Genomic DNA, 22576 nt, shown 5'->3' on the forward strand with positions numbered 1-22576 from the left:
TAGCTATAGAGGTCTGCAGATGTGCTTGGCTGTGTCTTTACAGACTGATGCCCATCTGTACGGCTGCCACTCACCAGCCTCTTCTGCCCTTTGCAGCCACCTCATCTTACTGTTCTGTCCATCAAAAAAGTGGAGGTGTCAGAGGTGAAATTTTGAGTCATTGCTCTGGTATTGGATGTTTTTCAAAATTCCAAATCAGTATGTTTTTAGGAGTGGGAGGAAAGCCAAGCAAAGATGGAGAGAACATACAAACTCCATGCAGACATTGCTGTTGGTCATATTTGAACGCGGCACCCCAGGACTGCAATTTCTCATGGCTAACCACCGAGCCACCATGCTTCTTCATCTGCAGGTTTGACTCAGCTCATGGCTGATGATGCCGAGGAGCCTTGTTCTGCCATTGCAAATGCATACCTATTGTGGAGGAGCTGAGACTCTTTCTGCATTGTATTTGCTTCTCCCCAGTTTGTGGGATCTGAGTGGGAGCCGTCAGGTCAGCGGCCCTCTGTTCTGATTTCCTGCCTCAGTGAATTGAACTTTTCCTGCTTTTCCAGATGTTCACTTTTTCTCACCACCATTTACATTTATAGTGATAAACATACACAGAGCTCAAGGCTGTTGGAAGCTCGAAATCTAAAACCCCAGTGGGCAAATCTGGGTCAGGATTGACCGACATGTTCATGTCTAAGGGCTCTTTCACACTTGCGTTGTTCTTTTCCGGCATAGAGTTCCGTCGTCGGGGCTCTATGCCGGAAGAATCCTGATCAGGATTATCCCCATGCATTCTGAATGGAGAGAAATCCGTTCAGGATGCATCAGGATGTCTTCAGTTCAGGACCGGAAAGTTTTTGGGCCGGAGAAAATACAGCAGCATGCTGCGCTTTTTGCTCCGGCCAAAAATCCTGAACACTTGCCGCAAGGCCGGATTCGGAATTAATGCCCATTGAAAGGCATTAATCCGGATCCGGCCTTAAGCTAAACGTCGTTTCGGCCCATTACCGGATCCGACGTTTAGCTTTTTCTGAATGGTTACCATGGCTGCCAGGACGCTAAAGTCCTGTTTGCCATGGTAAAGTGTAGTGGGGAGCAGTATACTTACCGTCTGTGCGGCTCCCGGGGCGCTTCAGAGTGACGTCAGGGCGCCCCACGCGCATGGATGACGTGATTGCATGGATCACGTCATCCATGCGCATGGGGCGCTCTGACGTCATTCTGGAGCGCCTCGGGAGCCGCACGGGCGGTAAGTATACTGCTCCCCCGCTCCCCACTACTACTATGGCAACCAGAACTTTAAAAGCGTCCTGGCTGTCATAGTAACACTGAACGCATTTTGAAGACGGATCAGTCTTCAAATGCTTTCAGTTCACTTGCGGTGTTATGGATCCGGCGGGCACTTCCGGCAAATGGAGTACACGACGGATCCGGACAACGCAAGTGTGAAAGAGCCCTAAGGGGCAACCCCAACTAGTCCTAACATATAGAATATTTTCTATACCTGTATGTGCCTTTTCCCCTCTGTAGGCAGCCATTATGAATGGTCTTCAGTTGTGGCCTCCATACCTGAGAATGGCAGGTTCACACATACCAGGGGTAGACAACCTCCGTCACACCAGCTGTTGTGAAACTACAACTCCCAGCATGCATACCGTACTTGTTCTGCTCTTCTAAGAACTCTTATAGAAATGAATGGGGCGTTCTGGGAATTGTAGTGCTGGTTCCTGCATTAGATTGTCAGCATGCAGGTTTCGCCGACAATACACTAATGTGTAGGGGTGCACCGAAATTCCGGCAGCCGAAAATATCGGCCGAAAATGCACCTAATCCATTTCGGCCGATATTTGTACATATCGGCAGAAAATAGCGGGGAGGGACTGGGAGGAGGAGCTGGGGGCCGGTGCGTTCACTGTGCTCCGGCCCCCAGCTCCAGTAGTTATAAAAAGTGTGCAATTAATACGGATTCTATTCATGAGGCCCCCTCCACGCACATCCTACTCACAGGGCTGTGCTGGCCGGCCGGGCAGACGAGCGGCAGCGTCACGACTGACGTCATGTGCCCGGCCTACTTTCTGAATGAAGGAGGCTGCGCAGGCATGTGACGTCAGTCGTGACGCTGCCGCTCGTCTGCCCGGCCGGCCAGCATTAAGATAACAGCCCTGTGAGTAGGATGTGCGTAGAGGGGGCCTCATGAATAGAATCCGTATTAATTGCACACTTTTTATAACTACTGGAGCTGGGGGTCGGAGCACAGTGAACGCACCGGCCCCCAGCTCCTCCTCCCAGTCCCTCCCCGCTATTTTCTATTAATTGTACAATTGGGGGGGGGGGGGGTCTGTGAATGGCACTGTTATAGGGTGGGTGGGGGTCTGTGGATGGCACTGTTATGGGGTGGGTGGGGGTCTGTGGATGGCACTGTTATGAGGTGGGGGGGTCTGGTCTGTGGATGGCACTGTTATGGGGTGGGTGGGGGTCTGTGGATGGCACTGTTATGGGGTGGGGGGTCTTTTAAAAGTATTTGGGCAAAAAGGCGGTTTCGGTTTCGGTCAAGGGGTATCCTGAATTTTCGGTTTCGGACCAGAATTTTCATTTCGGTGCACCCCTACTAATGTGTATTGGTTGCCCTCGACTCTCGCCCATCAGATGATGTTGGGGGAGAGAAGGATCGGACGAAATAAATATTTTTGCCCAATATTTTGGATATAAGCCACCAGCAGAAGTATTCAGCCGAGTTGTGAGTCGGGACTCAGGCGATGGGTATTCAACATACAGTCAGGTTCCATAAATATTGGGACATCGACACAATTCAAAATTTTTTTGCTCTTTACACCATCACAACAATGGATTTAAAATGAAACAAACAAGATGTGCTTTAGGGCTTGTTCAGACGACCGTGTGAAGCCTGTGCATGTGCTGTGGACCGCAAATTGAGGTCCGCTAAGCACGGGCACCTGCCGTGTGGCAGCCGCATAGGAATCGCGGTCCCATTCACTTAAATGGGTCCGCGAGCCCTCCATTCCACAAAAAGATAGAGCAAGCTCTATCTTTTTGCGGTGCGGAAGCACGGAACGGAACCTTAGAAAGCACTCTGTAGTGCTTCCGTAGTGTTCCGTGGTTCCATTCCGGATTTGCCACGGAACGGGACCCGTGTAATGCGGTCCGCAATACGGGCTTCAAACAGTCGTGTGAATGAGCCCTTAACTGCAGACTGTCAGCTTTAATTTGAGGGTATTTCCTTCAATATCAGGTGAACGGTGCAGGAATTACAATAGTTTGCATATGTGCCTCCCACTTGTCAAGGGACCAAAAGTAATGGGACAATTGGCTTCTCAGCTGTTCCATGGCCAGGTATGCGTTAGTCCCTCATTATCCCAATTACAATGAGCAGATAAAAGGTCCAAAGTTCATTTCAAGTGTGCTATTTGCATTTGGAATCTGTTGCTGTCAACTCTCAAGATGAGATCCAAAGAGCTGTCACTATCGGTGAAGCAAGCCATCATTAGGCTGAAAAAGCAAAACAAACCCATCAGAGAGATAGCAAAAACATTAGGCGTGGCAAAAACAACTGTTTGGAACATTCTTAAAAAGAAGGAACGCATCAGTGAGCTCGGCAACACCAAAAGACCCGGAAGACCACGGAAAACAACTGTGGTGGATGACCGAAGAATTATTTCCCTGGTGAAGAAAACACCCTTCACAACAGTTGGCCAGATCAAGAACACTCTCCAGGAGGTAGGTGTATGTGTGTCAAAGTCAACAATCAAGAGAAGACTTCACCAGAGTGAATACAGAGGGTTCACCACAAGATGTAAAGTTTGTAAACCATTGGTGAGCCTCATAAACAGGAAAGCCAGATTAGAGTTTGCCAAACAACATCTAAAAAAGCCTTCACAGTTCTGGAACAACATCCTATGGACAGATGCAACCAAAATCTACTTGTACCAGAGTGATGGGAAGAGAAGAGTACGGAGAAGGAAAGGAACTGCTCATGATCCTAAGCATACCACCTCATCAGTGAAGCATGGTGGTGGTAGTGTCATGGCGTGGGCATGTATGGCTGCCAATAGAACTGGTTCTCTTGTATTTATTGATGATGTGACTGCTGACGAAAGCAGCAGGATGAATTCTGAAGTGTTTCAGGTAATATTATCTGGTCATATTCAGCCAAATGCTTCAGAACTCATTGGACGGCGCTTCACAGTGCAGATGGACAATGACCCAAAGCATACTGCAAAAGCAACAAAAGAGTGAAAAGAAGTGGAATGTTATGCAATGGCCAAGTCAATCACCTGACCTGAATCCGATTGAGCATGCATTTCACTTGCTGAAGACAAAACTGAAGGGCAAATGCCCCAAGAACAAGCAGGAACTGAAGACAGTTGCAGTAGAGGCCTGGCAGAGCATCACCAGGGATGAAACCCAGCGTCTGGTGATGTCTATGCGTTCCAGACTTCAAGCTGTAATTGACTGCAAAGGATTTGCGACCAAGTATTAAAAAGTGAAAGTTTGATTTATGATGATTATTCTGTCCCATTACTTTTGGCCCTTAACAAGTGGGAGGCACACATGCAAACTGTTGTAATTCCTACACCGTTCACCTGATTTGGATGTAAATACCCTCAAATTAAAGCTGACAGTCTGCAGTTAATGCACATCTTGTTCATTTCATTTCAAATCCATTGTCGTAGTGTATAGAGCCAAAAATGCTAGAATTGTGTCGATGTCCCAATATTTATGGACCTGACTGTATATGGCTGCCCCTAGATTAGACAAGTCCTAAAAATCCATCTGTCCCCATAATCACTACTTTTCCATATGTACCTCTACCTCTAGAGACCTTTTGTATACACCTGTTCTTATAGGCATCTCTCCCGAAATCTTCCTCTGACTGGGGGGCCTTTTCAGGTTTGTGTTTCACTTTCACACCTGCACCGTTATGTTACTTTCTATTGATATTGTTTGAGGCTGTTTTATACTTCGGGCATAGTTTTCAATGGGCGCCACTTTGCGTGGCATAATGTTTGACTCCTTGGAAGCCTTGTGCCCTCATCCTTCACGTCTCATACAGTGTTAAGCTGCTTTATGCAATGGTGGGACTCCACGTACTGTTCTCCTTCTCCATTACTGACTTGTAAGCGTCATGTAAATCCATTTAAACATGAAACAAGGAAGGGTAGTGAATAATGAGGACAATGCTCTGGGGCCGGGACCACATGGGAATCCTGAGAGCAGGCACACAGTGTGGGATGTTTGTAGTAAGCATGTCCCCTGACATAGGGAGGAGGTAGGTAGACAGGGGACAGTACAGCAGAGAGGAAGGTGCTTAACCTGCCTGTAATATCCTGTGCTGACTCCACAGGAACCTGCTCTGCCCCTTCCTGCTCTCACAGCCCTGATCCAGGAATTTCATTCACTTTAGTGAGGGATGACCGCCAGTTCCCCACGTTTCCTGCATCGCCACTGGTTCTGTTATACAAATCCAAAGGAATTAGATCTGTGCAATCCATATCCGATTGGATCTGTGAAAGCCAAATGTAAAGATGCTACAAATATACTACATACTTGCAAGTGGAGCTAAAGATTTAAAAAAATTTATATAGCAAAAAATGTAGAAAGCAGCTTTGGGTGCAATCTTACTGCCCATCACCATTGTGGGACAGTTGAACAATAAAAATCAAGGTTAGGGCTCATGCGCACTTGTATTTTCTTTCCGTGTCCGTTCTGTTTTTTTTTTTTTTTTTTGGCGGACCGTATGCGTAACCATTCACTTCAGTGGGTACGCAAAAAAACGGATGTTACTCGTTGTGCTTTCCGTATGTCCGTATTTCCGGTCCGCAAAAACGGACAAAGATAGTACAGTTCTATGAAGGGCCAGCTGTTACATTCCACAAAATACAGAATTCACAGACCGCAAACTACATACGGTCGTGTGCATGAGCCCTAAGGCTGAGTTCACACTTAGTTATTTGGTCAGTTATTTCCATCAGTTATTGTAAGCCAAAACCGGGTGAGGGTCAAAAACACAGGACAGGTGCAGATCTTACCATTACCTTATTTCTAAGGCTACTTTCACACTGGCGTTTCTGGGTCCGCTTGTGAGATCCGTTTCAGGGCTCTAACAAGCAGCCAAAAATGGATCGGTTAAGCCCCAATGCATTCTAAATGGATAAGGATCCGTTCAGAATGCATCAGTTTGCCTCCATTCCGCTCTGGAGGAGGACACCAAAATGCTGCTTGCAGCATTTTGATGTCCGCCTGACGATGCGGAGCCAAACAGATCCGTCCTCACTGACGATGTAAGTCAATGGGGACGGATCCGTTTTCACTGACACAATATGGTGCAATTGAAAACGGATCCGCCTCCCATTGACTTTCATTGTAAATCAAAACGGATCGGTTTGCATTATCATGAACAAAATGCAAACCGATCCATGGTAATGCAAACTGATCCGTTCTCAACGGATACAAGCGTTTGTATTATAGGTGCGGATCCGTCTGTGCATATGGTTTTGGCTCACAATAACTGATGGAAATTACTGATCAAATAACTGAAGTGTGAACTTGGCCTAAATTGTGTGCAACCACATACTCTGCATACCTTTACATGCACCAGGCATTGCTATTAAAAAGCCACCTTGGGACATGAGAGCCCATTGACATTGGCTGGTACAAAGTGCAATCCCCATTGTTCTCTGCTCATTTACATGCAGCGATCATCCCCTCTTTATGAGGATGAAAGATCCCTACTACTGTTTTCTGTCCACGTGCAGTTTCATTGTCACAGCACATGATGCTGAGCAAACAGCGGTTTTATATGCTGCATTTAGTCACATTGCCCTATATTTTGCTCATTTTTTTAAGGAGGTGATTGAAAGCATGTTTACATGGGGAGTGTGCAGTCCGTGAAATGTGGTCTGTGTGACGGGCACAGTTCCCGGCCCAAAGCCGAACTCACTGCATCATAGTGATCTACAGTATAAATGCTGTGAGTTCCAACCCGACCCTGTGTCTATTGCCTTCTACTGAAATGATTCCGTGAATACAGGACAGTAAACCCACGGTTGCGCTGGAACTCACATAGATCACTATGCTGGAGTGACTTCGGCTCACGCGAGCCACGGTCGGTCTAGGAAATGTGGCTGTTACATTGACCACATTTCACAGACCGCACGCAGCCCATGTAAATGCAGCCTTAGGCTACATGCACATGACCGCACCGTGTTTTTCAATCCACAAATTGGTGATCTGCCAGACACAGATGCCTGCCATGTGCGTTCCGCAAATTGTGGAACGGAATGGGCCGCCCATTTTAGAAACGCCTATTTTTGTCCGTAAAACGGACAAGAATAGGACATGTTCTATTTTTTTGTGGCTCCATTGAAGTGAATGGGTCTGCATCTGAGCCACAAAAAATCTGGCTCAGATGCGGACCAAAACAATGGAGGTGTGCATGAGTCCTTACACTGGGCATTATCAGGAATGATCGTTTGTTCCCCATATGAATTTAGACGGGGCAATTATCAGGAATGGACGTTGTCCCTGATGATCTGCCCGTGTAAATAGACAAAAGTAGTAGGACGGAGGGAAAGGGAGGAGGGTGGCGAACGATCCGATCCTCGCCCCATTTCTTATAGCCTGAAATACTTGGAATTTTTTTACAAGCTTAATCAAACGTGTTCCTGAAATGATATGTCCATGTACAGCGCTGAGCTATTATGGGGATCAGTGATTCATTGCATGCAGTTTATGTTTGTGGTAAAAAAGCGGTGCTCCCGCCCCGTGTATGATGCCACTGGGAGGCTAGTGAGAGTGAGCTGATGGGTGTAACAGGTGCACCTAGCTCTTCCTACACATATCTCTTGTAGTATGCTCACACGCCCTGCCCGGCTTCATTCCAGGGCCACGCATCCTACCCCCCCCCATCATTGTCTGTGCCTGCTCACCCCAAATAATGAGCTCATGTGTGGCCATGCGTGTGTCATTGTCACCCACCTAGACATGTCAGCTAATCCCAGGTCACTGGGGAGATAATGATCTGCTCCTGTGTGCGCTTGCGCTTTTATCCTTCATCTAGTAAAAGGAGAGCATATTCGAGAAAACACAGGACGGCGTTGTAATGTGGTCACATGAGCGACATGTAAACGAGCGGCTCAGAAATTGTAATTGGATAGGAAAAATGTTCGTTGAGATAAGAATTATTGCAATGTTTTTCTGTTCTTTTTCACAAAAATTTAGCGGCTTCTTGGTAATAATAGAGTGGGCTAGAAATCATAAGGGAAAAATAGCTGTATGTTTGTAGGTACATATACTGGGGCTCACCACTATAGGAGGGTCCAGGATTTGTATTGGAGATGCCCATAAGTACAGGTTACTGTCACATCGATTTCCATTGTATTTCTATGATGAGTCATTCTGCATATAAAGAATATGGAGTGAGTGGTTAGGGTTTTATTACAAATAGGAGTAGTAGTTCTGTCCAGACTGATGACCTGCGGCGCTCCAGACTGTGTGGTGAACAGAAAAAGGCCAACCCGCTACTAGTTCCCTCCTACAGTGTATTCTTCATGTTATATTTAATATCTGTGAAAGATGAAGGAATGCTACTATGCATAGTTTTATTGGATTTGGTTGTGCATTTTTGTTTTGTTTTGTAGGGATATCTTGGTAGGTGGTTGGTGGTTTTATTCCCTTGTCTTACCAGGAGGCAGGAGGGCAGGTGACTAATGGAAAGAAAAGAGTTGCATGAGAGTAATTCTCCTTTTCCTCCCTCTCAGCAGTGCCACTGTGGCGCATAGGCTGCGTCTGGTATTGCAGCTCAGCTCCATTAAAGGGTTGTCCAGCCTTGGAGCCGACAACCCCTATCATCTGGATCTGTGCTGCTGAATACAGAAAAGCATACTGACCTGCTCCGTTCCCGGCCGCTTCTGGTTGAGTCACATGACTGTTGAGGCGAATCATAGGCCTTAGCGGTTACATTGACTGTGACGTAACTTTCAAGCCGATGTGACCGCTGTAGCCTGTGTTTGGCCGCAGCAGTCACAGAAATCAGCTACTTTCTGGAACAGAGCACTGACAGGATATAGGTTTGCAGTCCTGACTTAAAACATGTAATCCTGTGCACGGCCATTAAGAAACCGCTTTTAGCTGCAGTTTGAAAACCGCACTGATCTGCACACATATCATGGGTGCTCCTTGGTAGCTATTCAGCACAGCATCTTTACCCAGCCTTAGGCCTCATGCACACAGCTATTGTGCGGCCGTTCCGTGCAGACAACATCCGTGCAGCGGGCCGGACCCATTCAACTTGAATGGGTCCGTGGTATGTCCACCCCGCAAAAAAATGACATGCCATATTTTTTTGCGGTGCGGAACCACGGAAATAAACACCATGGAAGCACTCCGTAGTGCTTCCGGTGTTCCGTTCTGTGACTCCGTTCCGCATCTCCGGAATTGCGGACCCATTCAAGTGAATGGGTCCACATCCGTGATGCCGGCGGCCATGGTTTGCCGACATGCCGTTTGCGGGCTGCAATACGGCCACGGCCGCCCAACGGCTGTGTGCATGAGGCCTCAGGCTCCATTCACACGTCCGCAAAATGGGTCTGCATCCTTTCCGCAATTTTGCGGAAAGGGTGCGGACCCATTCATTCTCTATAGGAACGGAATGTGCTGTCCGCATCCACATTTGCGGATCCGCACTTCCGCATCCGTGCTTCCGTTTCCGCAAAAAAATAGAACATGTCCTATTCTTGTCCGCAATTGCGGACAAGAACAGGCATATTCTATTATGTCGGCAATGTGCGGTCCGCAAAATGCGGAACGCACATTGCCGCTTTCCGTGTTTTGCGGATCCGTGTCTCCGTAAAACACATTGCGGACGTGTGAATGGAGCCTTAGGCTGAGTATAAAAGCTATAATTTTGCTTGTAATTTTATTATTCCGACCTCGTGTAGCGATTGTAAATGATCCAACACACTCGTTTTCAACTGAAGATAATCTCCGCCATTGTAAACTGAAGCGACTTGTGGTCAGATGGTCCTAAACCTGGCCATAGATCCTGCTATGCACACTCTGCCTGGGCAAGCATGGATATTTGAACAGGCAAAAAGAGAATACGATTCTTCCAGACTTTTCTGGTGGTGGTTTATAACTTGCCTGAAGAAGACATTGGGCATGTTGAAATCTAACAACCTGATCCATCTCTCCCCCGACTTCTGCTGTTGGGAGAAAGCCTGGACACCCCACAACACATAATATGGTCACCTGGTCCCACCAAAATGGGCGAGTTCATCCCATATTATTCTAATGTGTGTGGCCATCCGAAATCCTACCCCCACCCCCATAACAACTATGACATGGTTCCTGCCGGTGCCACGATCCTGTGCCAAGTCTTTTTATTGCATGGAGAGTGGACGGACAAGTTTCTTATTGGTAGCTGTATTGATGACTTCACACCCCGCGAGCAGCTGACACGTGTTTGTAGGGGCAGGAAAACAATGTAAATACAAGCAAAATGCTAATGCATGTAAGGCTACTTTCACACTAGCGTTCGATCGGATCCGTTCTGAACGGATCCGATCATATTAATGCAGACGGAGGCTCCGTTCAGTACGGATCCGTCTGCATTAATAACTTAGAAAAAATTCTAAGTGTGAAAGCAGCCTGAGCGGATCCGTTCAGACTTTCAATGTAAAGTCAATGGGGGACGGATCCGCTTGAAGATTGAGCCATATGGTGACCTCTTCAAGCGGATCCGTTCCCATTGACTTACATTGTAAGTCTGAACGGATCCGCTCGCCTCCGCACGGCCAGGCGGACAGCTGAACGCTGCAAGCAGCGTTCAGCTGTCCGCCTGTCCGTGCGGAGGCGAGCGGAGCGGAGGCTGAACGCCGCCAGACTGATGCAGTCTGAGCGGATCCGCTCCATTCAGACTGCATCAGGGCTGGACGGAGGCGTTCGGGTCCGCTCGTGAGCCCCTTCAAACGGAGCTCACGAACGGACCCATGAACGCTAGTGTGAAAGTAGCCTAATATTCTCCGCTCACTGGTTCACCATCACCATAGTTGTCAGATCTTCTAGTACAGTAGAACTTAGCGAACCGAAAAGCACCAGAAAAACTGAAACTGTCCGTCCTTGACCATGAGATATTGAGCGTAGTCCCTCTGAATGGGTTAACAGTCCCCGGCCCACGCCCCCTCTGTGGTCTTTGTCTTGGGCCTGTATGAATAATTAATTTCAGGCTCCCACTTCTTTGTGTTTGCAGCGAGATGTCTTCTCCCCGCAGACTTATGTCCCAGTCCTTGTGAAGTACTTTTACGGTCTGGTTTACGGCGCGCTGGACAATCGGCAGCTTGTATGGAGCGGTGGTACATGAGGGCAGGAGCCTTCACTTCAAAGGGTTCAAGTGCTTTGTGCCAGCCGGAGCAGCTCCACTCTGAAGGGCTTTGTGTGGAGCCTATTCACACAGGGTAGACACAACCATTTTTGATAGAGGAACCATTATTTACAAGGCTGCAGCCAATCGATTCCCATTGACATCAATGAAACGTAAACTAGGCCTCAGAGATGCCAAGGAACCCTAAAATGTATACTTGTAGTGATCTTTTTATATTTTTTGGCAGAGGGAGACAAGTTGAATATAGGAACCATTTATAGCACTCCAGTTTGGTTCATCAATAAAAACATTCCACTATTCAAAAAGTTGTCTCCAGAATTTGCCCAAGCTTACACCTCTGTGTCTCAAAAGGGTTGCCAAAGTTTAGAAAAGAGCGCCACTCTTGTCTGCAGGCTTAGTCTGGTATTGCAGCTGATCCCTATTGAAGTAGCAGTGCGATGGACGATGGTTCATGGTAAAAACTAAAAGGGTAGTCTTTACCTTGTAAACCTCTTTAGGTGCCCCATAGGCTGCCCTCTGCACGACTTATTCTCCCCTCATCCTGTGTTGGTACCCAGTCCTCCCATCCCCCCTTGTTTTTGAGGCTAGCCTTTCTCCTAGTCTTCCAGCGTCCCTGAGCTCTGCATTTAGTGAGAACATATTTAGGAAGGAAGGAAACGTGAGAAAGACGGAAAGCCATGGAGAACAGAGAGAGGCACAGGAGTGAGTGACACGAGGTATGCACCGGAAGTGACAGGCCGTCTCTAAACTTTCTAAGTGGACTTTTCTGATTATTCCCAATGCTCACTGAACCAGCGTGCCCTCGCCTGACACATCCCTGGCAGATGCCCATCACAGTTTGGCTGACCCATAGTAAGGTGCACCTTTGGCAATCTTGTCTTAAAACCTGGCCGGGCAGTCTCTGTGTCAGTCATCATGTCATCTTGGCACAGCTAAGTGCATAGCCTGGCACCCATTGATAAACATGCTGTGTGCACCCACAGACAGCGTTCTCAGCAGACAGTCTGGCAGTGCTGATGGGCAGGTTAAGCCTCACCCCCCTCCGGCCAGCCGGCCCCCACTTGTGCTGCTGTCAGCTTTGGGGCTGGGGAGAGACAGGCATAGGGGTGTGGAGAGGCACATGCAGGGTGGGGTAAGGGCCCGTGGCAGCTGCCTCACAGGCGACCAGTAGTTTTCCCCTGTGGACGCCCGGCTCTGATTGTTTCTTTGTGTGCCGAGGACCTTCCCCTCCCATGAGTTGTGCTTTTCTGTTGTCCTGTCTTCTTTCTGTGTTTCCCTTCATCCATCTCTCCGTTTTCTCTCCGTCTGTCTGTTTTCCATGTCCGTCGCCCCCTCCATTGAGTGGCCCGTGGCTGGCTGTCTCTTGTGTGCTCCAGCTTGTGTTACAGCAGATCTGTCATACAGATAGCTGATCCCTGACACTTTCCTCTCGCTTTGTGTCCCAATGTGTCACCCCTTTTACTCCGTCACCTCCTCCCACCCTTTGTCAACCGTTGCTTCAGCTCTACTCTCCCGCTTGGGCATGACAAGTTTAGGACCATGACACCCTGGTCATTTTCAAGTGGATTTCATGTTTCATGCCACCCTGCCTGTCATGCAAAGGAGCATGTCGGGCCCTCAGGGGCCAAACTGGTGCTGGGAGAAGGTAGTGGGAGTGGATTGCAGTTCACCAGAGCCATGCTGCATTTGGCTCGCCAGCTCAAGGAATGGAGAACGAAGGTCGGCAACCCTTCCAACCAGGACGAGGGGTTCCCATTGGGGTACACAGCAAGGGGTAAGATGCGTGGCCTATTAACACTTTAATAGCAGAGGTATGTGCGGCTGTGCTGGACTGAAGTATGCAGACAATGTCTAACTGAATATATATATATCCTCTCCGAGTAATGTGCAGTATGCGGAGCGGCACGGTGCTACTTATAGACCGGCTCTTAGCAATGCAGAATATTTCGTCTCTGTATATATGTGTGTCCTGGACGGTGCTCGACTCTCAGGTTTGGGGCCTGTCATTTCCTTTATTTAAGGACAGCCAGTTCTTTTTTTTTTTTCTTTTTTTTCTCCCCTTCCGCTTGGATGAAAACAGCATAGTTCATGGAGATTAAGTTTGGGAATTGCTGATCATTGCACACTAGCCTTGGTGGGGATGTGCGGCTCCTCTCCCAAAAGTCCGGATGCAGAGTCCTGTAACGATGAGCAATGACATTTATCAATGATCATCAATACTGATCTGAAATGGTTCTATAAGACGCAGGTCATTGGCAGGTAACGACATGTATCCCAGGCTTGATAATTCCCCAGGACACCCATTAAGCACATGCTAGTCACGCTGTAGACAATGGAGCCTGTGCATAATTACACTTCCTGCCATCACACCCATCGATTTAATGAAAATGGATAAATAATCCAAAATGAATATATATTCTGACTAAAGACATTTCCGAATAAATATAAATATAAAAGTGTGCTCGTGTGCGCAGCCAGCCTCCCCTGTCTTTTGCTCCTACATTTAGGGAACACACCTGATAATTGCTTTTTGTAGCACTGCAATTAAAGGGGGAGTCCAACCAAATGTAGGAACATGCTGGATGAGTGATTCACAGTCCATGACCATATAGTAAATGAATCCCAGCGATCAAACTGTAACAAGCCTCCAACAAACGCGGGGACGAGCGAATGGATTTTAGTTGATTTTGTTCCCATTCATTTGACGTGATGGTTTTTTGGGGTGGGTACTTTTATCCTTTGACGTGGAGACTGAATGCAGCCTGTATAGGTGGCCATAAACATTAGTAGGCTGATGGTTGAGCATCTGGTGAACGATTATAATGCAGGCTTACGCGTTTTCCAGCATCTGGTGAACGATTATAATGCAGGCTTACTCCTTTTCCAGCATGTGGTGAACGATTATAATGCAGGCTTACGCGTTTTAGTCCATGCTGGTCAGTACAGTCATTCATACTGGTCATAGATGTTCAGTGACACCAGGCATGGATGAATGTTCCTTCAGGCAAAGATTGTTTGTTGGCTACAGACTGTGTACAAGAGGCTATTCCATGACTAATGTAAAACATGAACACCAGACATCATATAGTACATGACAACCTCTGTCTAATAAAGCTAGAACCAGCCCTGTACCTCACATGGATCCAGAGATCTCCCCATTCATTGCTCTGCTAGATTTATATCAAGCTGGCAGCTCAAGGGGAGTGTCTTTTCTGCTGCAGCTTAGGGGGCGTGTCCATGCTCTCCCTATCATAGCTCAGGGGGGCAGTTGAAGGATGAAACCTGAGCATGTGCGGCCATCTCAGTAAGCCGGACAAAGAAATGAGAAAAGAAATCAAACAGCAGGTTGTGCTATACAGATACATTTGATTAAATACCTCAGTGGCTATGCTACATTTTTTATTACATGCAATTGAAAAAGTATTCAGATTTAGGTGCTGGTTTGAAAACTGTAGAATATTTTTTGTGAGACTACCCCTTTAAGCATGACTGATTTCTTTCCAGATGATGACAGTAGGCCGTCATTTGACTCAAACTATCGTTCTTTGTTACATTTCTTCCAGTGAACAATCACATTAGCCTGAAATCGACCATCTCAATCAACTTTAAACTAATGTTTACAGTCATTCGAAAGGGGTTTTCTGATCATTTTATATTAGTGGTCTGCCCTCATTAAAAGCAATCAACATCTGATAAGCAGATGTCTGACACCACGCACCCCCGCTGATCAGCTTTTCCAAAGTAGCTCTAGCTCTGAAACTGCACATCACCCATTCACTTAAAGGGGTTGTCCCATGAAAAATATTTAACATTTTCCAAACCAGCACCTGGATCTGAACACTTTTTGTAATGGCATGTAAGTAAAAATGTAGTATCACCAGTTAGTTATTTATTAAAATGTATCTGCATAGCGCCACCTGCTGTTTGTTAGATTTTTTTTTCTTATTTCTATGTCCACCTTACTGAGATGGACCCACATGCTCAGTTCCATCCTGTAACTGCCTCTTGAGCTGTGGTAAGGAGAGAGATGCAGTAATAAGGGCACACCCCCTGAGCTGCAGCAGAAAGGACACGTCCCTGAGCTTCCAGCTTGATATAAATCTAGCAGAGCAATGAGTGTGGAGATCTCTGGATCCATGTGAGGTACAGGGCTGGTTCTAGCGTTGACATGTACTGTATGACGTCTTTTTACATTAAGCACACTATAACCAGTTTATGTGGTAGCAGTACTACATAACCAGCTCCACGATGGATGGAGTTGTAGTTCTGGCGCCAACTTTTTGGTGTTAGACATCTGCCTGTCAGATATTGTTGGCTCATTCTTAGGATAGGCCATTATATGAAACTACTGGAAAACCCCTTTAAAGGTCCCAGATCATAGACCCTCATCAAAGATAGATAACACCAGAGGGTCACGTTTAGAGAGGTTTCACACGTATTTTTTGGAAATATACTGCAGTTTGGATTCAGAAGAAAGGGGAACTGTAAAGATGGGACTTCTCCCTCCTGCCGGATCCTCTTCTGGTTTTGACTCACATTACCCCATCAAGAACTGCAGTGTTGTTTTTAAATCATGAAACGGCTGTGTGTGAAAGCACGCTAGTCGTGTCCGTGCCCATGTCTGTGAGGTGACCTTGGCCCATGTCTGTGATAAGCACTTCTAATCATTTGAGATGTTACAGAACCTGCTCAAGTGTTTACTCCTCTGTTCTTGAACTTCTCGGAGAATTGAGGAACTTCACGTTCTGCCTCTGTTTTCGTGACTTTGTTTTTCATTAGTTGGAGAATTTAGGTCATGCTTTTGTTCCAGAAAGCCACATGAAAAGTAGCGTTGTGATGGATTCCATTAGCTGCGGACGGGCCGCACATGGGTTCCTGCATCGCTCCATATGGATCTAAAAAGGCCCCCCCCTTTCCCAAATCTGTTCAGATCCCTGTTATCTTACCTAAGGTGCAAGTCTAGTATTCTCTGTAGGTTTTCATGCTGATGCCTGGGTTTGCTGGAAAAGTGACAACCACTTATCCGATGCACAAATTGTCACAGCAGTTGTCGTCTCCTTTCCCCAACTCTCCTTGGAACTATTCAAGTATGAAAAAGAAACGTACTCCAAGAGAATATGAAATGATGGGAGTGATAGTCATGGAGGTTCATGGCTTGAAGGGTGTGCAGTGCATACATTTGGGACATATTCCTCTGCAATCAGTATACCACAGTCTGGAGGAGATTATAATGTTCACTGTATTCCGTAATCCTGCACAGATTATACTGCTGGGAAATGTTCCCTAGGCTGCCCTTCAGCACCCCGTGGACTGTATTTTATATGATTATAGTAGTCATTGTATGAGGGCAAAAATGGGCAGATATCTTGGTGGCGAGCCATCCCTGCTTTAGACTATTCATATACATAGGATTAAAGGGGTTGTTTGGATTGTAAAACCCATTGTCCAGTACCCTTTAGGAACACTGTTTATGGAGCGTGGTTCTCATTCTCGACCTTCATGTATCTGCCAGACCGGCATGAGGCCACAAACAACATATTCTGTCCTGGATGACATTATATTTCAGTCCAGTAGGAATGATGTAATGCTTCATTTCTCCTGTGGGGGTGCTGTTTGGAAGCAAATACTTAGCGTTGGGTTCCCTGCCGATTACAGGAGAGCATTAGCAGGATACTCTGTGATAACTTTACCATTGGGGGCCCTTATGAGGGCCCTTTTATATTGGCCAATCACACAGCATGGTTTGGGCAATGATTGCTTCACGTAAAGTGAGCGAAACAAGTGATGATTAAGGATGATTTCTTTATGTCAAGTGGTGCTCATTATGAGGAGGAAATTCTCCAACCCACCAGCAGTCGAATGGGATTGGCATCTCAGGGCCCTATTAGACTGCACAATTTTTCATAGGAAAGCTCATTCCTGATAATTGGCCAGTATAAACGAGCAGCTGATCTGTAGATAAACGAGAAAACTTTGGGCATCTTGCATGAGGGCCCGGTTATCGGCCCTGTGTAATCAGGGGTGTGCTGCCGATAACAGCAGATCTGACTGTAGTAGCAACTGGTCTTCCCTCATTCAGTTTACATCGGCTTCTGTAATCAGGCAGGTGTAAACGAGTGTCGATGGCTGTGTTCTCATCCATCAGCGCTCGCAGAGGAGGACTGGCCATAGACCCTACAGAGAAATATACCAGTGTGTCGATGCCCAGGGGGCTTCCCGAGCCCTCCTCACGGCCACTGGCCAGGTACATAATGATTTGATACTCTCAGCATTAGTTAAAGGGGTTTTGCAGTACCGTAATTTATATTGATGACCTATCCTCTGGATAGCTCATCAATATCAGATTGTAGGGGTCCGTCGAGCTGTCAGAAGAGGCCGGAGCTCAGTGAGCATGCAGCCTTTTCCTACCTAGGCCATGTGATGTCACCGTACATTGGTTACATGGCCTAGTTGCAGCTTAGCCCCATTCAAGTCAATGGAGCTGAGCTGCAATACCAAGCACTGCCACTGTACAAAGTACGGCGCTGTGATTGGAAACCTGCCTGGAGCTGGATGTGCTCACCAGAGCTTCGGTGAGTGCAGTGACTCCCTGCAACAGCTGATCGTGGGGGTACTAGGACCCCCACAGATGTAATAATGATGACCTATCCATTATCCATTCCTTGATAACCCCTTGAATGCTAGGCGCATCAGGTACTTATTCACCTGCAGAGCAGCCATGTGCCCTCCTATAGGGCAGCATTTTGTGCTGTATTGCTGGCCCCGCCTACTTCTGTTGTTCCTGCCTACTTTTGCTGCCCCGTCTGCTGTTTGGACCCGCCTACAACATGGGGCCACTTTAAGTTTTTTTTTGTATACGTTTTTTTTATTTTATATAATTGTGGGATTTACTTTGTATTGAAAACTTTAAAAAAGCTCCACTGATGTATACTGACCAGACTACAGTCATGTGTACGCCATTCTTGTCTATGGATGCCGTGAGGCAATGTCCTGGCGCATAAGGTGACCACAAACACAGTGTGAACATGGCCTGAGAGAGTGCCGTGGTCGAGTGCAGAATATTGGAGGACGCATTAATCAGATTCCACTTCTTCCATAGCTAGATGAGATTACAGGCCCTGTTTTCTGCTAGACATAATATTGGTTTTGTCTGTCTCGTGCAGAGACCGTCCTGTAAATGTTAGCATTCTGGTGAAACACGTTCCGTGTATATATGGTGTATGTGTATAACATTGCCCCCTGAGTATACAAAGTGGAGGTAAAGCTAGCAGCTGTCAGGTCTCCTGTAAGCTAATGTAGTCATGCCCGGTTGCTATCGCTTTTATTTGTAGTCGTTGCTATACATCTCAGTCTCCACCTGCCTTTATGATGAAGAATCTGAATGTAGGTGTAATGTCTGAGGCGGCCATTGTGTCTGTGCGTTCTAGAAGTCCAATCCAACGAGATGATCCCAGCCATTGATGATAGCCTCCTTATCTCCTTCTGGTCCTTCACTCCAGGCAGGGACCCTCTCGTTTTCTTCCATTCTCGGTCTTCGGAAGATTATATAGGGGAGCTAAGTAGGAGCCTTCCTTCCCTTGATGCATGGAATATTCCTAGCGGCTCTTCCATATCTTCTAACATGGGCTCCTGCCGACTTCTCCGACTGTTCTTGAGTTGAAAGAACATCTACAGAAAGCAGAAGAAGAGAAGATTCTTGTGGGACAACATAAAGAAACGCATGCAGGGACAGTTCTGGAGAATCGGAAACTGGTTACTATTCAGTACTGGTCTTGTACAGATATTTAACTATTAAAGGGATTATCCAGGAATTTGATATGGATAGCCTATCTTTAGGATAGTTCATCAATATCGAATTGGTGTGGGTGCTCTCCTGCAGACTCCGCTGCGCTCACCGGAGCTCCAGTCTCTTCACAGCTTAACAAGCACAGCGCCATACATTGGATAGTGGCTGTGCTTGGTATTGCAGCTCGAATGGGACTGAGCTGCACGCAGGCCACATGACTGATGAAGGTCACTTCACTGGCCTAGGAAGAGGCTTAAGCACTCATGCAGCACCATGGAGACCCCCACCGATCTGATATTGATGACCTATCCTGAGGCCGGGCCATCAATATCAAATTCTCAGATAACCCCTTTAATGATGAAATATAGACACACAGCGGTGTGCAAGGGAGAGTCTGTAGGGAACCTTGGGGGCGCTAACCTCGCTGTCCGAGGGGATAATCATGAGCAGTTGGGATGGGGGAGACCAAGGTTAGATTTATGAGAGAGGATTGGGAGGGATTTTGACCTCGTTAATTAGAATATTATGACATGGTACGAGCTGTCCGCCGTATAATAGCTGCATGTGGTACTGGTATATAGTGTGTGTATACAGACGTGAATTTTTTTTGTATGCTGTGATATTAGATGATACGTCTTCAGTGTCGTATTATACTTTTATGTTCTTGTTTTACTGATTTGCTAAAACTGAAATAGAGTATCTGGGAAAATAATTATTTGGGATGTTTGCCATCTTGCAGTCGGCACACTGCAGGATGGGCATCTGCAGCAGGTGGTATCGGATGTGTCCTCGGGTAACTGATCGTCCATCTTGGAGCTCTTGATAAAAGATCATTTCAGCTTTAGGCCTTAGGGTGCTATCACTGAGGGCCGCAAATCAGGGATCTGCAAAGCACGGACACAGGCCATGTGCACCTCGCATCCTATATCTGGTGGTCAATGGGTCCGCACTGCGATGAGGGGTGCACCCTGCTGGTGTCCGTGTTTTTCGGATTAGCGGTTTGCTGTCTGCAGAGCGGACCCAGTTGTTTGAATGCACCCTAGTGCAGACGTCAGTGGATCTGATGTGTGATGTCCATGTTCTCCGCGGACAGCACACGTACCCATTGATTTTAATGTAATGTGTATTACTTCATGGAAGCACGCCCTATCTTTGTCCGTATTTACAGATTCCTCACACCCATTATGTAGTCTATGGATCAGTGAAAAGACACGGACACTACGTGGATGCATCCGTGATTCACCGATCGTTGCTAGGAAATGCTGTAGATATTAATTTTCAGCCGAGCAGTGTCCGTGGAATATAGATGACATGCGGAGGGCACATAGCACCGATCCTTCATGGATGAACCGCTGACCATCTTGTCACTGGTGTCATCCCGGACACGGATTTGTGAATAAGGCCCCAGAATGGCTGCCTCGTAATGCCAGACCAGCCTTCCAAGGCCACCAACGATTGCTGGGGGTTGGAGGGGTCAGATCAGTTTAAAGGGGGTTGTCATGATAAAACAGACCAGAACGGGCCTCTGTATATTTACTACATGGTCCTTCCTATTATATTTAACTTGAGGGTTGTGCCCACTAAAAAGTGCCAGTCAGGGGCTGGAAGAAATGTTTGCCACTCAGCAGCGTTTAAAGGGGTCACTTTTACACTCCCCTGCACTTCTGATTCTTTTAGAGTTGTCACAGCCCTCCTAATAATTCATGGGGGCCCTTACTTCTTCTGGAGCCCCTTCATTGGCATGTAAAGAGACCCTTTAGTTGCTGTCATTGGTGGAGCTTTGATAGGACATGGTGCAGATTTGGGGGGCAGTGCATTTGTGGTGTTTTTGTGTTGTACTGTATGTGGCGGACCTGCGTGTGCTTGGCGTGCAGGGGTTTTTGTGGGTCTTGTACACTTCTTCTGACGTTGGGCAGGTTACCCTTGGGCACAGGCTTCTGTCTTCTGGCCGCCTGCTTATATAATTTGCCCGTCTCCTGCGGTGCAGATAATGGCGGGGAGATCTGGCTCTGGCCGTGTGCGTGGCCTGTGTAACCTTCTGTAATCTCCTGCTGCATGCTGCTTTCCTTCCCAATATATCCCTTCAGCGGCTGACACAGTGCTGTGCAGATCCTAATCATCTAATCTTTCTATGAATTCCTGAGCCACAGAGCCTGCCCCTGGCACCGGCAGAGACACTGCTGGGTGACACACTGTCTGCCGCGCTGTATTCCCCTGCCTGGCCCACAGCTTAGTAGCCATGAAGCTCTTCCCTGGAAAAGTCACATTTTACAGCACAAAGCTGAGACAACCTCAGTTATAGTACAGTACACTGACTGCACATAGCTGTATGACGGTGAGTGTTATCATAGTACAGTACACTGACGGCACATAGCTGTATGACGGTGAGTGTTATCATAGTACAGTACACTGACGGCACATAGCTGTATGACGGTGAGTGTTATCATAGTACAGTACACTGACGGCACATAGCTGTATGACGGTGAGTGTTATCATAGTACAGTACACTGACGGCACATAGCTGTATGACGGGTTATCATAGTACAGTACACTGACTGCACATAGCTGTATGACGGTGAGTGTTATAGTACAGTACACTGACGGCACATAGCTGTATGACGGTGAGTGTTATCATAGTACAGTACACTGACGGCACATAGCTGTATGACGGTGAGTGTTATCATAGTACAGTACACTGACGGCACATAGCTGTATGACGGTGAGTGTTATCATAGTACAGTACACTGACGGCACATAGCTGTATGACGGTGAGTGTTATCATAGTACAGTACACTGACGGCACATAGCTGTATGACGGTGAGTGTTATCATAGTATAGTACACTGACTGCACATAGCTGTATGACGGTGAGTGTTATCATAGTACAGTACACTGACGGCACATAGCTGTATGACAGTGAGTTTTATCATAGTACAGTACACTGACTGCACATAGCTGTATGACGGGTTATCATAGTACAGTACACTGACGGCACATAGCTGTATGACAGTGAGTGTTATCATAGTATAGTACACTGACTGCACATAGCTGTATGACGGTGAGTGTTATCATAGTACAGTACACTGACGGCACATAGCTGTATGACGGTGAGTGTTATAGTACAATACACTGACGGCACATAGCTGTATGACGGTGAGTGTTAGCATAGTACAGTACAGTACGCTGACGGCACATAGGTACTATAAAGGGGTGTGGCTGGTCTTGGGGGGGGGGGGGGGGAGGGGAGCTCTGGGGTAAAAGCGAGGATCTCCCACCCCAGGTTATTGATGCTGTTGGGGGGCCAGTCCTTTTGTGTAAACCCTCCCCATATAGCATGCATATGTTCATCCTGAGCACCATGTATCGGATCACAGGGAGCTCTGCACACCCCAGGACGCCCTT

The 22576-nt window shown here is 47.1% G+C and overlaps 1 protein-coding gene across 3 annotated transcripts in view; it reads left to right on the forward strand.

The window, feature by feature from the left end:
- Positions 1-22576, forward strand: part of ARHGAP23 (Rho GTPase activating protein 23) — an 82376-nt gene that overhangs the window by 21680 nt on the left and 38120 nt on the right. Inside the window, exon 1 of one of the 3 annotated variants that reach the window (XM_044297583.1) lies at positions 12272-13163. The exons of 1 other annotated variant lie outside the window; for it this stretch is intronic. In XM_044297583.1, the coding sequence (XP_044153518.1) occupies positions 12960-13163 (204 nt within the window). In that variant the 5' untranslated portion in view covers positions 12272-12959. Of the gene's footprint in view, positions 1-12271; positions 13164-22576 lie in introns of those variants that run through there. One more of the 3 variants, XM_044297582.1, reaches the window with a different exon arrangement.

Source organism: Bufo gargarizans, chromosome 6 (genome assembly GCF_014858855.1).
Source record: "Bufo gargarizans isolate SCDJY-AF-19 chromosome 6, ASM1485885v1, whole genome shotgun sequence".
Classification (NCBI taxonomy): domain Eukaryota; kingdom Metazoa; phylum Chordata; class Amphibia; order Anura; family Bufonidae; genus Bufo; species Bufo gargarizans.